Source organism: Rosa chinensis, chromosome 2 (assembly GCF_002994745.2).
Source record: "Rosa chinensis cultivar Old Blush chromosome 2, RchiOBHm-V2, whole genome shotgun sequence".
Classification (NCBI taxonomy): domain Eukaryota; kingdom Viridiplantae; phylum Streptophyta; class Magnoliopsida; order Rosales; family Rosaceae; genus Rosa; species Rosa chinensis.
In genome coordinates, this window is record NC_037089.1 from 23,317,002 (window position 1) to 23,331,224 (window position 14,223).

General features: G+C 37.2%; 3 protein-coding genes across 4 annotated transcripts; all 3 read right to left on the reverse strand.

Moving 5' to 3' along the window:
• Window positions 1–38: 38 nt before the first annotated feature.
• On the reverse strand, window positions 39–1,744 carry LOC112185724 (F-box/kelch-repeat protein At3g06240). 2 transcript variants are annotated; one of them, XM_024324022.2, is made up of 2 exons: window positions 1,634–1,744; window positions 39–1,519 (listed from the first exon to the last, which is right to left on the reverse strand). In XM_024324022.2, the coding sequence occupies exon 2, from the start codon at window positions 1,473–1,475 to the stop codon at window positions 279–281; it is 1,197 nt and encodes a 398-aa protein (XP_024179790.1). In that variant the 5' UTR covers window positions 1,476–1,519; window positions 1,634–1,744; the 3' UTR covers window positions 39–278. The 2 variants fall into 2 exon arrangements, with proteins under 2 accessions (XP_024179790.1, XP_024179789.1); XM_024324021.2 differs by having other exon boundaries at window positions 70–1,738.
• Window positions 1,745–4,763: 3,019 nt separating this feature from the next.
• LOC112183942 (E3 ubiquitin-protein ligase SINA-like 7) lies at window positions 4,764–5,744 on the reverse strand. The gene has a single exon (XM_024322261.1). It carries the CDS (start codon window positions 5,742–5,744, stop codon window positions 4,764–4,766), a length of 981 nt encoding a protein of 326 aa, XP_024178029.1.
• Window positions 5,745–7,827: 2,083 nt separating this feature from the next.
• On the reverse strand, window positions 7,828–14,110 carry LOC112190168. Its single transcript, XM_040515087.1, has 19 exons — window positions 13,896–14,110; window positions 13,450–13,808; window positions 13,303–13,374; window positions 12,711–12,848; window positions 12,387–12,505; window positions 12,012–12,302; window positions 11,790–11,877; window positions 11,608–11,713; window positions 11,404–11,517; window positions 11,122–11,285; window positions 10,883–11,006; window positions 10,263–10,669; window positions 9,949–10,116; window positions 9,741–9,846; window positions 9,471–9,608; window positions 9,178–9,339; window positions 8,870–9,067; window positions 8,468–8,725; window positions 7,828–8,263 (listed from the first exon to the last, which is right to left on the reverse strand). Exons 1-19 carry the CDS (start codon window positions 13,959–13,961, stop codon window positions 8,135–8,137), a joined length of 3,207 nt encoding a protein of 1,068 aa, XP_040371021.1. The 5' UTR covers window positions 13,962–14,110; the 3' UTR covers window positions 7,828–8,134.
• Window positions 14,111–14,223: the final 113 nt, after the last annotated feature.

The following is a 14,223-nucleotide window of genomic DNA, read 5'->3' on the forward strand; positions in this document are numbered from 1 at the left end:
CAAAGGTTTTCCCAGAAGTAACCAAATGTCACCATCTTTTCTCTTAGAAGAAAGGAATTAACAAACTAATTCATCATTTTATCTAGCTGTCACCAAAAAAAAAAAAAAAAAACAACAACAACAAAAACAAAAACAAAAACTATAGAATACATGACCATTTACTGAGCTATAAAACAATCAATTCTTTGGTACCTAAAGTTGTCTGAATAGTACTTAGGGTCATTGATGGGGAAAAACCATTCGCTCTTTGTGCAATCTTCAATTCGTTATGAGTATTATCATACAGCTCTCAACCTGCCATCTCCAAGTGCATTGATGCCATAAAAATCAGTATTGTCGATGCCTTCAAGTTTGTTGCCTCCGTTGATGGAAACAGTACTATTTACATAAACAACTGCTTGAGTGTGGAAATAATCTCCTACGAAGTGAATAGGAAGATACTTGACTGTTTGCTTCTCAAGGTTGTATGAGACTACGCTTCCATCTTCAGCAACCATAAGAAGCTCATCACTTTTCCAAAATACCAATGGTGCATATAGCAATGGAATTTCAACGCCTTCCATGGGTCCTATAGTTAAGCATTTTGTCCATGAACCCTTAACATTTCCCGAATTATTCATCACCCATATGTCGAAAGATTGGGGAACCACAGTTACTGTTGGACAGCTGATTAGAGCAATAGATTCTTTCCACTTTCCGAGCCTCACATGATACTCATCTGGCATCTCTTCCCATGGAATCGATATCACATTAAATATCTCATCACCCATATCAAATGAAAGGATGCATTCCCCAACTTGCCCACATACCTGCCAATAATAAATTCCCTCAAAGAACATTTGCTGATCACAGTAGCCAGACATAACAAAAAATTCTCTGTATGTATATTCGGTCTCGACCTCTCTCCAAGAATTAGAACCCAAAGTGTATACCTCTGCTCTGAACCAATAACATGACTCTTCATAGACTACAAATCTAACAACCTTGTAATCTTTACCTTTGCGATCATAGCCAAAGCCTAGAAATTCAGTGTAGTATCTTAATTCTAAGTCAAGATACTCATCATTATCACTGGGGAGAAGAAGACAAGACTTGGGAAGAAGCTTGAATTCCTTGATTGCTGGGTTGCATAAAACAACGTTACCAACGAAAAATTTTAGGCAAGTGATACCATCGCAATGACCTGCAATCCTAAGATCAGAGGAACGACTTATCTGATTCATAGGAGGCGGAACCCTAAGAACCTCTGCAACAAGGTCGTCAATCTCATTGCAGAGATAAAGTGATGACAGTAGAGTTTCCACATCGTCACCAGTTTCCGCATGGTCATTGTTCTCAACTTTCTTCTCAACAGTATGCTTGCAAAGAATGGAAACGGATGAGGATGCGCGCAAAGAATTGGAGAGGTGTTTGGCTACGAAACTAGGGCTTTGGATAAGATTCCACCACAAGGTACAGACGCATTTGAATCGCATCAAGGATTTAGGAGGTAGTCTTGATAGGATTTGCTCCACGATTTCTTCAGACACATGCAATTTGGTACAGTTTGCCATATCAATCTCCTCTACTCTCTCCTCTCTTAAAACCTAGATCGTATTAAAAGACTGAAAGGGGAGACGAAGAAGATTCTTACCTCAGAATTGTGATCGTATAGAAGTCTCTCCACTCTCTCCAATGTTACCTTGGAATTCTTTGTTCTATCTAGCTAGGTTCGCTGATAATTGAGGGGGTGCGGCTATATTAGGGATTTTTAGCTTCGCTGATCAGTCAAAACCCTCACTTAAATACGCCGTCACTACCCTTTCACAAAAAAAAAAAAAAAAAAAACAAACCGTCACTAATTTTTACAAAACTTCCATTATTGCCCTAACAAAAGTTCCTTCTATATCCTTTTTTTTCTTCTTATAAGAGAATAAAAGAATTTCACTTCTACTTTTATGGTGACTCAAACTCATGACCTGAATTTTAGGTAGTGAGTGCTCTAACCACTGAGCTAACACTACTTCTATATGCTTCTGTTGTCTCTTGATTAAGTGCATACAAAAAATGAAGCTATTTTAGCTCTTCCTGTTATATTGCAGCATCCTGATGAAGAATGGAATGCACTTCCTCGATAGATTCGAGTGGCACTAGGTCTTTTTCTTTCAATAAAGTTCGTCAGTCTTTTTATTTCCAAACTAAATATGTCATCCAGGATCCAGCAGGTTAAAATTACCGATTAAGAGGAATGCACACACTACTAGTAAAAGTAGCAATGCACACTGATTTTAAACCTATTGATTTTCACTCTGATAAAAAAATCTGTGCGATTTGATTTCTAGATACAGACATCAATGTAAAATGATCAATTGAACCCTACATAAGCACATGTTGACAAAATTGCCTTAAGCACATGTTGACAATATTCTCATTTTAAACAATTAATCACCTTAAATTGACTCATAAATTAAATTAAATATTGAAATAATTTTAATTTAATCCATTCACACGGATGTTGAGTTGAATATTTTAATAATTTTCTCACTATTTTTTTTTAAGATAAATTTTCTATAAACATTTTATTTATGTAAGATATGGCATGGGTCCCATAGAAAAATTTACACAGATTTTTCTATGAGGGGGGAGAGAGCAAAGGCCACCCCCTCAAATGAGACAAAATTAAATGTGTCAAGTGTATGTATGGTGGCTATTGGGCTTCCCATACTGTTAGAGTTTACATTCACTGATTCAATCAGTATGTATAGTGAATTTTGCTAATAGTGACACTAGTAATTTAACAAACTACATAGTCAATTATGAAAAAGGTAAAACTTAACTCCATAAGGAAAACTTGATGATCATTAATTGTTTAACGATTGTAAGTCAAGGTCTTTTTTACTGAATTATCGGATTTATTATCAATTTCTAATATAATCAAATTTTGAAGATCAATGACTAAAGTGCAACTTACAGAAACTGTGAGACGAAAGCCTTTAGATCAGAATCTGCTTCTCCTATCTTTCAAAATATGCAGGACATCCTGTCCCATGCATCCGGTGCCAAAATTCGTGACAGATTTCTATACACACTGTAGGATCGCCAACACTACTGAGATTATCTATCGCCTTTTGCAGAAGATCTAAATGCTGCATTCTATTTCAGACCTCTGATTCCACCTCCTTTGAGTCGCGCATAATGTTCCTCAACTTTGCTGCTGTCTGGACTCTAGCTTATACATACATAGAAATAGACTAATTTACTTAATAATCAATTTTTACACTTGATATTGAGAAGTTCATCAGATGCAACTTTCACTCACATTCTTTGCAGGTTTGCTCACAATTGCTTGTTGGTAACTTCTATATTTTGTTCTCAAGATCAGAATTACATCATTGAGATGCTCCTCTAGAGTATCCATCATCGGCAATGCAAGGAATCCAAGACTTGAACTTGGGTTCTATGCAAGGAATCAAAGAGAAATATAAATGATTTGCCGAATTTAAAGAAAGATCAAAGCCCATATGATTCAAATCCTAAAATGAAAGTTACCTCATTTGGGACAGAAAAAGAATGAATTGTTTGATTAGACAATGTTTGGCATATTTGTTGCCTAGTACTTTGTTTCTCAGCTTATTCTTCCCACTGGTGATAAAACTTTAGCATAGTGCTTTAGCAAGTGCATTCAACATCAGCAATAGCAAGTTTGAATACACACTAGGAAATTTTGTAGAGTGGCAATTAAAAACAACTTGGGAAATCTTTAACCACGTACTTCTAAACCTATAATTTTCAAGTGTTGCATGGCCATAAAAAGCAGTATTATCTATGCCTTCAAGTTTGTTGCCTCCATAAACAGCTGCTTGAATGTTCACAAAATGTCCTATAAAGTGAATAGGAAGATACTTGGATGTTTGCTTGCCAAGGTTGTATGAGACTACACGTCCATCCTCAGCAACCATAACAAGCTCGTCACCTTTCCAAAATACCAATCGATATACCAACGGAATTCAACGCCTTCCATTATGGTCAAGCTAGTGTTTTGTCCATGAATCATCAGAATCATTCATCATAACCCATATGTCGAAAGATTGAGGAACCACAAGTCCACAAGGAAACAAGAGCAATGACCCAATAATACAACAAACGAATAAATAAAAATCAAAACTGCGTGACGTATACATAAATCATTTTATTTAAAAGCATTTCTTAACATGATGCATGTGCTCTCACGCACCTTGTTTATGTTTTTTTGGTAAAAAAAAAAATAACTGACAGATATAACTATTTAGAGAGAGGCAACAAGCTTCTATATGTGGGTTTGGGTCATTCTCAACCTCCACTAGATCCAAGGTTGGACTGGCACACACACACACACACACACATTCTCAAAGATCTGTTTTGTTTCATCATCTTCTGGTTTTGACATACATAAATGTAGGCAAACTGGCAGTGACAGATACTGTGATATTTAGTAACCCCGAATTTGTTTCATCATTTTCTGTTTTTGACATGCATATATATGTAGGTGTATTATAACCCCAAATTTTGAGTACGAATTGCAAGATCAGATTCAAGAAAATCAAGGCACAAACTGAGAGAAGATACGAAGGCAAACAAGGTCACAGGCAAACAATAATGATCATAATAAGAAAAAAGAACATATGAACATGAGATAGAGGTACATCCATAAGTTGACTGAACTGATTCCAGTGTTTGTAACCATTGCACTACACATTTTCGACTTCAAAAATCATCTGGAGAAAATCGTGCTCCCTAGAATAAAATCATACTCCCTTGTATATGGAAACATCAATCTTGACCTGACCACAAGAGTTGAAAAACTCACATGGGATTAAAAGAAAACTTCTTGAAGGAGAGCCATTAACCTGCAGGCTTGGAGTGCTTTTTGTCACCGACCAAAATGTGAGACTGCTTTCCTTGTTAGTAACAGAAAGATAATAGTTGAAATCCTCCATTAAGCAGCTAGGTTTAATACAGCTAACCGTCACAACATTTCCCAGAACTTCAATACTATTGTGGAGGATAAATAGTGTACCTCTATGCTTTTCTCGAACAACAAGAAAGCTATCACTCTTATTCAATGTAACTGGGAAACTGAAATCAAGCTCAACGTTGTCATACAGGAAACCTGTTGCCGAATCCAAATGACCATTACTGAAGTGTCGGTATAACTCGTTGGTTGAAGATACAAAATTGCAGCCTACATAAGGGCATGCGCAAGGCGAAAATACACACGCCTTCTCATGTTCATTCTTCTTGTTGTAAGTCACCGGAGTATTGCAGCCATACTTGATATTTTGGCATGGAGTTCTACTTGATTCCAGAACTTTCTCGATGGCCCGGCAACGATTAGAGCGAATGGGGCCTGAACAAGAGGGGCATTTGTTATTAATTTTGGTGCAGCACAAGGAGCAAGCTATATGCCCATTTTGATCACACTGAAAGACAGGCACGGTCAAGGGTTCAAAGCAAATTGGGCAATCAAGCAGTCCTGGGTCAGTTAACGTTATCACAATATTGGAGCCTTCCCTGCTAGCTGAAGTCGAACTATTACCCTCGTGAACTCCAGCATTAGATGTTTGGTTATTGGGTGCTTCGTCTTCATCCATGTCATCATCATCTTCTTCTTCTCTTTCTGCATCTTCCTCTCTTACTGATTCTACCTCAGCATTCAATATCCATGTTCTTCCGGATCCTATCATTTCTTCATCGGACGATTCTGACCTATCTGAGGATGTCGCCATTCCCCCTCTCTCTATCTGAGCATCCTTAATAACAGAGTTTCAAATGGAAATGTATCCTCTTTACTGCGAGCTAGTATAGTTCTACAAGGAGTATGTACCTAGTACTGTAATGAATATCATCATTAGCTATAGATTCTATAGAAGCAGATGAACAGATCCATTAAAGCTTCAAGTTATTAAACCCACATCAAAGCAGACAATTGAAAAGATTAAGCCAAGTACCCAACAACATCTTTAAACCTATCCATTCTCTATCCTCATTTCAAGCTACTGAATTTAACAACTTAACCACAGTCCTTACACAGTATTAGTTCTCATCATCCCCATTTGAAAATGCATTGTGAATTATGCATGAATCAATTGAACTTAAGTTTTCAAATTCAAAAGTATAGACTTTGAAATACCTGGATACCTCTGTACTAACAACTGGCATAGATTCTGGAGTCTGGACCATGAATGATACAACTAGCTAAGGCATTGGATAACTAGATTGTATATATTAATACGTGGTCTTGATGGCCTCAGTACTTAGATTTGGTTATAGGAATCCAACTAGTATAAATAGAATACCAAAGGCTAGAACTAGGCTTCGATCATTATTGATCTCGGGTATTTCAAATGTTCAGCTACACGCATTATCGCCATGGGAGACCGAGAAACAATAAATGCTTGACTTAACCAACAGCCTAGAGAAACTAGATAGGCAAGTCTATAACTCCTTATTAGAAGCTGTGAATCAAGGAGGGAATGCCAGATGTCGTGAGAAAGGAGACGATGTATTAAGCAGATAGGTCAGCTGAAGAAGGTGGATTGACAGCACAACGAAGAACAAGTTTCGAAGAAGAACAACTTGGAGGTTTGATTAGATAAGCAACTGAAAGAGCACGGATTCATTAATCAGTCTCCTCTACACAAGTTTCCACCTACATTAAATGGAAGATAAAGAGTTTTGAACAATAAGCATGCGGCGTGACAAGAGTAAAATTGATTCTGAACTTGATCTTTCCACTCTAGTAAAGAATTGAACTGGAAAAGGGTATAGATAGAAAGATCAGCGCAAGGAAAAATGTAATTAATTCTGGAAAATGAGAAAGGGAAATGGTTCATTAAAGAATATAGATAGAAAGATCAGCGCAAGGAAAAATGTAATTAATGCTGAAAAATGAGTAAGGAAAATGGTTCATTAGAAGAATGGAATGATTCATTTTCATCCCTATTTTTCTTTGCAAGAGGAACCAATTTTCTCAACCTTGCTCTTATTATTCATGGAAAAGGTAGCACTTTCCTTTTTCCATGAAACAAACAACGCCTTAGATTTCATGAAGAGGAATCCGATCAGAGCTTTTATTGAATTACAAACCTGGTTTGTGGTGAACCAAGATAGTTCAATCAAGATAAATTGTAGATTTCTTTTGGTTTGTTTTTCAGCAATAAATTACTTTCTAGGTTTTGTTTTACGTTTTAGTTGTTGGGTCGGGTCGGGTGCACTACAATTTTGGCATTGACAATCTTCTATTCAGTGGTCTAGAGGTTGTTCCTGTTCTGGAGTTAGGTCAGCAGCGATGGCGAAATTGTCTGGCGGTGGCATACTGGCATAGACAAACATCCTTGGCCTTCTAGTGGGATTGTTCCTGGTTGATCTCGAGTCGGAGGTGATGGCGATTTGGAGCTTTTGTGGATTGACGGTGTTGACATTAAGGTGGCCATGGTCTTAGGTTTAATTTAGTCTCAGGTCTGACGGTCCGGCATTTTTGTTTGGTTGGGTTCGAAGTCACAACTAGTGTAGACTTGGTCGATCAAAGGCAGGTCAGGAGGACTCTGGGTGGCGAGTTAGTGTTGACAAAGTTGTGTGCCTGTGCCTATTGTCTTTGCCTTTTAATTGTAGTGCAAGTTAAGTCTGTAGTTTTGAGTCGGGGCTTGTTTGGCTCCGTTAGTCAGTCATGTTGGAGTTCCAGTGTGAAGTCCAGTGGCCATTTCTGTGTATGAGATGATGCCAAAACTCATTGTATCCAGTTCATTATTAATGAAGTTTCTTCTTGATCAAAAAAAAAAAAGATAAATTGTAGATTGAATTCTTGGTTGATTTCGTTGGTGTAATAGGTAATTTTTATACTAGTATGGAGTTTGAATCTTCATTGATCAATGAGAAATACATTTCATTGAGTTCACTAAGATCAATTACTTTATACACTAGATTTTCATTTAAACCTACAATAGATTGACTCAAATTGAAAACATGCGGGCTGAGAATCCCTCATGGAAAACTATGTGCTTTTGTGTTGTCTTTTTCATCCTGCTTCTGACCTTCTATATGCTCGTGTTGTCTCTTAATTCTTTGCATAGAAAAAATCGAACCTATATGCTTGTGTTGTCTCTTAGTTCTCTCCCTGTTAAATTGCAGCATCATGATCAAGAATGGAATGTACTTCCTTTATTGCTTCGGGTCGCGCCGTGTCTTTTTCTTTCAATGAAGTCCTGCACAGTCTTTGCATTTCGGAGCCAAATATGTCATCCAGGATCTGCATGGCAGGTTAAAAACACCAATTAAGAGTGCAAGGTAGTCCCTTATAAAGGTAGTTGATCAATACTGGAAAAAAAGTAAAAGTTAACTCCAGAAGGAAAACTTGGTGAGCATTAGCTGTTCAAGTCGTGGGCTTTTTTACTGGATTATCAGATTTATAAGTTTCTAAATTTTGAAGCTCAATGACTGAAGTGCAACTTACAGAAACTGCAACACGTAGGCCTTTGTACCAGGATCTGCTCCTCCTATATTCCAAGAGACGCAGGACATCCTGTCCTGTCCTGTCCCAAAATTCCTGGCAGAGTTCTACGCACACAGTAGGATTGGCGACAGTACTGAGATTATCTATTTCCTTTCGCAAAAGATCCTCTAAAGGCTGCATTCTACTTCGGACCTCTGATTCCACTTCCTTTGAGTCTCGCATAATGTTCTTCAACTTTGTTGCTGCCTGGACTCTAGCCTGTATACATAGAAACAAAAGACATATTTCATTAGTCATCAACTTCTGTCTTCAATCATTAAGGTAATAAACTTTTCTAGTAAAGGATAGTTTTGCAGTGTTTCACACTAGATAGTGAGGAGTTCAGATGCAACTTCTACTCACATTCTTTGCAAGCTTCTCCACAATTGCTCGTCGGTAATTTCTATATTTGGTTCTTAGGAGTACAATTACATCATTGAGATGTTCTCCCCTGGTGTATCCATCATCAGCGATCGAAGGCATCCAAGACTCAAACTTAGCTTCTATGTTCGGCCACATGACATCCAGCATGCACTTCATGGAGTTGAAAACAATTCCTACCTGGAAAAAGAGAAGAACAAAAAAAAAAAAAAAAAAAAGACATATCAATGATTCGCCCAAATTAAAGATCAGATTGCATGTAACCATTCAAATCCAAAAAACAAAGTTACCTCGGCTGGGACATAATAAGTCTCAATGGTTTGACTGGATAATTTTTTGACATACTTATTGCCTAGTATTTTGTTTCTCAGATTGTCTTTCAGTAGGGATAAAACATTAGCATAGCGTTTTTCCAGAGTTTTAGCAACTGCCTTCTCAACATCTGCAATAGCCTTTTGAATACACACATAACCTAGAGGTTATTGGTCATGATAATTTTTGCTTCAGAGAATAAAACAGAAAAAAAGGCTAGAAAATAAATATGACTGAAAGAAGAAAGACTTGAAAAGTGAATTGCACATACATTCTCCAAAGCAGATGTATACATCGGCAAGTGAGAACTGATGATCTCATATTCATGGAGCGTCTCCATCAGCTGGTTGTAAATAGCATGAATAAAAGGAGTTGTTTCATTCTGTTTTTCTTTACCAGACCAGTTTTCCTGAAATATATGAGTATTTTAAGCATGTGATACCAGGAAACTCTCTGCATTTGATTGTATTCATGTAGCTACCAATTAAAAAGAAACATCTATGAGAGGAAGTTCGGTGCGATGCTGTAAATAGATATATACCTTATCTAGTTTGCACCTGTCAAGCAAAGTACAATGCTTGTTTCGAATCCATGAAACTATATGCGAGTGAAACAATTCTTTAGCATTAACTCCATCGACTACAGGACTGTAAACAGAGTTTCTAATGAGAACAGATTCAAAAGGCAATGCAATAAAAACACAGACTAAGATTCAAAAGAGAAAAAAGAAAAAAAAGAAAAACATTTACTCGATGCTCCACAAGGAAAGATCCTTTTGAAATTCGGCTGTTGCAATAATAAGTTCTGCAACTGGAGGTGATAAGCCTGGAGGAGGACATGCAACAAGGAAAGCACGCAATCTACTGCAGAGCTCAATGTTATATATGGATGAAGAAATATTTGGAAGGTCTACAAAACTGCACAGAAATCATAGAGAATAACAATTAAAATACATGCGTGAGGTTTGTTCAGTTAATCTACAGTCATCGACTCTAGAATTTAAAAAACAAGTTATGATTGCAGAATGAATGAAAGAGAGTAATGTATGGACTAGGATGTATACCTTGGGAGGATGTTCTGGTTCTGGATGCTTATGTCAGTAAGAATTTCATTTCTGATACTCGAGACCAGAGAATTCATCCTCTGATAAGAAGTGACTGGATCCTTCTGTGTTCCCTCATTGCTGCTTAGAATGAGGTTATCTGTCTCCATGAAGTGCACTCTTAACCTCTTCTTTGCAGCAACCCGAAAATATCTGCAGAGTTTCATTTGCACCTCGGGACTCAACACATCATGCAGAAGGGAGTATAGCTGGAATGCAGGTCCCAAAGATGGTGCCGCCAATCCACTGGCAGGTTTAGAAACATTCATCATCCCTGACGGCGAATCTTCTTCAAGTGACTTGTAATTCTCGAAAACCAAAGCAAGAATCTGGTTTACTTGATCCAAAATCTTCGCCAGCATGTGGTTCTGGCAGTTTTATAATTGGAAAAAAAATGAATACAGGTTGAAACAAAATATCACATTGCGAAATTAGAAATTAATATCAAATGTCAAACTAAGTAATGATGGTATATAAATACCACCTATAATAAATACATCATTGGTTGCATCACTCTAATACCATAATAAAAACTGAAAAGTAAATTGATCAAGGTGAATGCACTAAAATTTTTCTCATACCTCCAATGGACTAAGCTGATTTGTGCTCTTTCCCTTCATCATCAATATCTCCGATAGCATATCATGTACTATGGTCAGACAGTCTTCGGTCGGTGTTGCCACATCCATAATGTAGGAAAGGTGTCTGCAAGTAGAATAGATATTTATACACAATAGCACCTTGAAGATCCAAAATTACGTAACATTCCCAGTTTCGCATGACAAGTTAAGACAGTTTCCATTTGAGCATATTTTGCTACCTTAATTTTGTGTATGCCTCTGATACTCCAAAGTAAGATGCAAATTCAGTCAGCAACCAATTCCAAGAGCCATCTATCAAGAAGCTTCTTTGTTGAAAATGTTGAAATTTGATTGCAGCTACGAAGACATAGTCATATGCTGCAGTTTCTGCAACGGAGCCAAACTGTACACAGAAAGGAATGAAAAAAAAAAAAAATCATAAACCAATTCCAAAGTTATGGAAATCAATTTCCTAGAAAATATTTGATTACCATTGATACAATAAGTTTGCATATATATACCTTAAGATGATGATTTTCATCTGGATTTGTGGAGTACTCCATGCACAACTGAATTCTGCCAACAGGTTCAAGCTCTAGATCGGTATATATAGGACACCATCGTAACTTGTCACCCTGGATTTAACATAAAGATTATATCTCCTCAGCATAACTATCAACCATAGTTATCAATGAAAGGGAAATTACTAATTCTGAAAATCATACTGGCTTATCAGCTATGGCAGACACTTGAGCTCGGGCATGACCACAATGCTTTCCTTTTGAATCTTGAACTGCTATGATTAAATCATCACCAAGGCTATCTGGAAAACTGTATTAACCCAGGTGCTTAATTAGACCCCTTCATGGACCAAATAAAAGGAAAAGGCAAGGAAAAGAGTACAGACAAGAAATGGGCTTCGCTGGATCCTGGTTGCATTCGGACTGCATCCTCTTCAGGTGAGCTTCTCAATCTCAAGAAGCAAGAATATGTTTCTGACAAAGACGAGGTCAATTACATAAGAAAGGAAAGAAAATCAGCCACCTCAGAAAATGGAGTAAACTAATTTATTCTTCTGTCCTCAAGTTCACCACCATTAGAATGTATTAAAACATTTAGAGATACATACCATGTGATGATGAGGATGGATTGCACAAAGTACTTCTCGCATCTTTAAGGGGTACCTTTTTAATACGTTTAGCTCTAGTCTGTACATAATCCAAACTCTGACGGAAGGAACATTTTGCAGGGGCACGTGGTGGTAAATAATTCTTCCATACAGATTTTAACCAGGGATATAAACTGGACCTTAAATTGGAGATGTGTCTACCAATTGAGTCTTTGTTAATTTTTGGTTCTTTTAGAGATGAAAAACTGCAGCTGGCAGGTGGTTCATCCAAACCCATTATTACTTTACGAACTGCGCGGTGATGAAATTTAAATGAGATGATGAATTTTGACAGGAAAATTAACATAAAATGAGGAAGGGAGCCAAATAGTTCACCTTGCAATTTTATTTTGCCAGAAGTTTTCACAGGATTTGGAGCAGCTGATTCACTTGAGAGCTTTGAAGACCCTTTTGCCAAAAGTTCAGCTTCTGATTGTAATAATACATTCTGTAGACTGAAATTTTAGGTGTGAGTGGAGGAATATCAGAAGGCAGAAAATATAACATATCACTCTCATATAGCACCCCATTTCTCGTAATGACTAAGACATATTCACCTAAGCCCTACCTCCAGACCTACTCATTTGTTAATGCATTATCAAGAAGAAAAAAAACATTTTGTGCTGAAATAATGAACAGAAAACAAGGGATCTTGCTCACCCAAATGCCTCACGCAACAGTGCACATTCATTCTCAAGGAAATAGTGAACTTCAGTGGAATAGTGGTTAGCCCATGCATGAAGGCAGAGCCTAACACATGCTTCATAAGAAATTACAGCACCCCATGTACCCTGCTCTCTGGATACATGACACTAAAAAGTTAATACTGTACTATCTTCGAATAAGCATTTGCCAAAAAAGAAAAAATCGAATTTTCGTCAGTTAAGAGAATAAACCTCAATTGCTTTAACTACTTTCGTTTTCGAGGTTGTCAAACTAGTTGTTACAGTTACAACTAGTTCAACTATACCTCCAATGTCATAAATAATCTAAAGCATCATGCTCAATAATAAAACATCAGAGAAACTTTTGAAAATTTTCCCTTTATTTCATTCATCAAAGCCTTATAAGTTATGACTTATGACCCTCTTTACTCTAAGGGGGGTCAAGCACTACTCGAGGGAAGTTCAAGTACTGCTTAAGTGACATATTCTAAAACTACACAGAATAAAAAACGGTCAACGTCTGTATGAAACCATATCTGGACAAGTTCCAGAATGAATTAGCGGTTCAGCTGCCAAACTAAACTAACCTTGCATTACATACTGACAGGTGAACCAGTGAAGGAACTGGATGTGTATTTACTTCCACACCACCATGAGTCCTGCAATCCTAAATAATCAGTTTCTCCACAACAGCAGAATAAAGTCACAAAAGAAACATACAAACATACTCAAACCTGATTGGAAATTTGGGTGACTGAGAAATTTCATTAGTATCGATCACTGTACCACTGCCTGAATAGACACTTATTTCTGTGCTTGAAACACTAGTGTTTAGGGGAGCAGTCAAACTCGGTGTGTGAGTTGTTTCATGTGCACCACGACTTGGACTTTGCTCCACAACATGTTCATTAATCTCCAAAGAAGATTCGAGTAACAATGGGGGAGCACTAGGAACACAAGCATGATTCACTTGCGTTTTAATGGCTCCCTCCATGCTTTTATTAGAACACAAATTGTGTGAAGTTTTGTCACCCAAGGGAAGTGGTGCAAAAGAGTTGAATTTGACATCAGGGGCAGATTCGTGTTCAAGCTTCTGTACATTGCAATATAAACTAAAGTTAGAAAACCTCTATGCATGAAACTTGAGCACATAAACTTAACAATGATACATTGTTATTACCTCTGCCACCCCTTTCAAGCCATCAGTAGCAAAGCTTTTGGCCATACCCTCAATGAAGGTAGCCATCGATGATCAAGACTACTTCTCTTAATCTTTTTCAACCCAAGGAAACAAAGAAGAAGAAGAACAAAGAAAGTTACTAAGAACAACACTAGGAAAATTCAGATTTATAGGGTCAAAGAGAGAGAAAGAAGCATCAACCAAGATCTTTTGTAATCGTTTAAGGATATCCAAAGTTCTAAAGAATAAGACTGTACAAAATTGGGTTTACATGAGAATTAGGATTTAGAAAGAAAGTCAACATTGACTCAACACAATATTCCAGAAT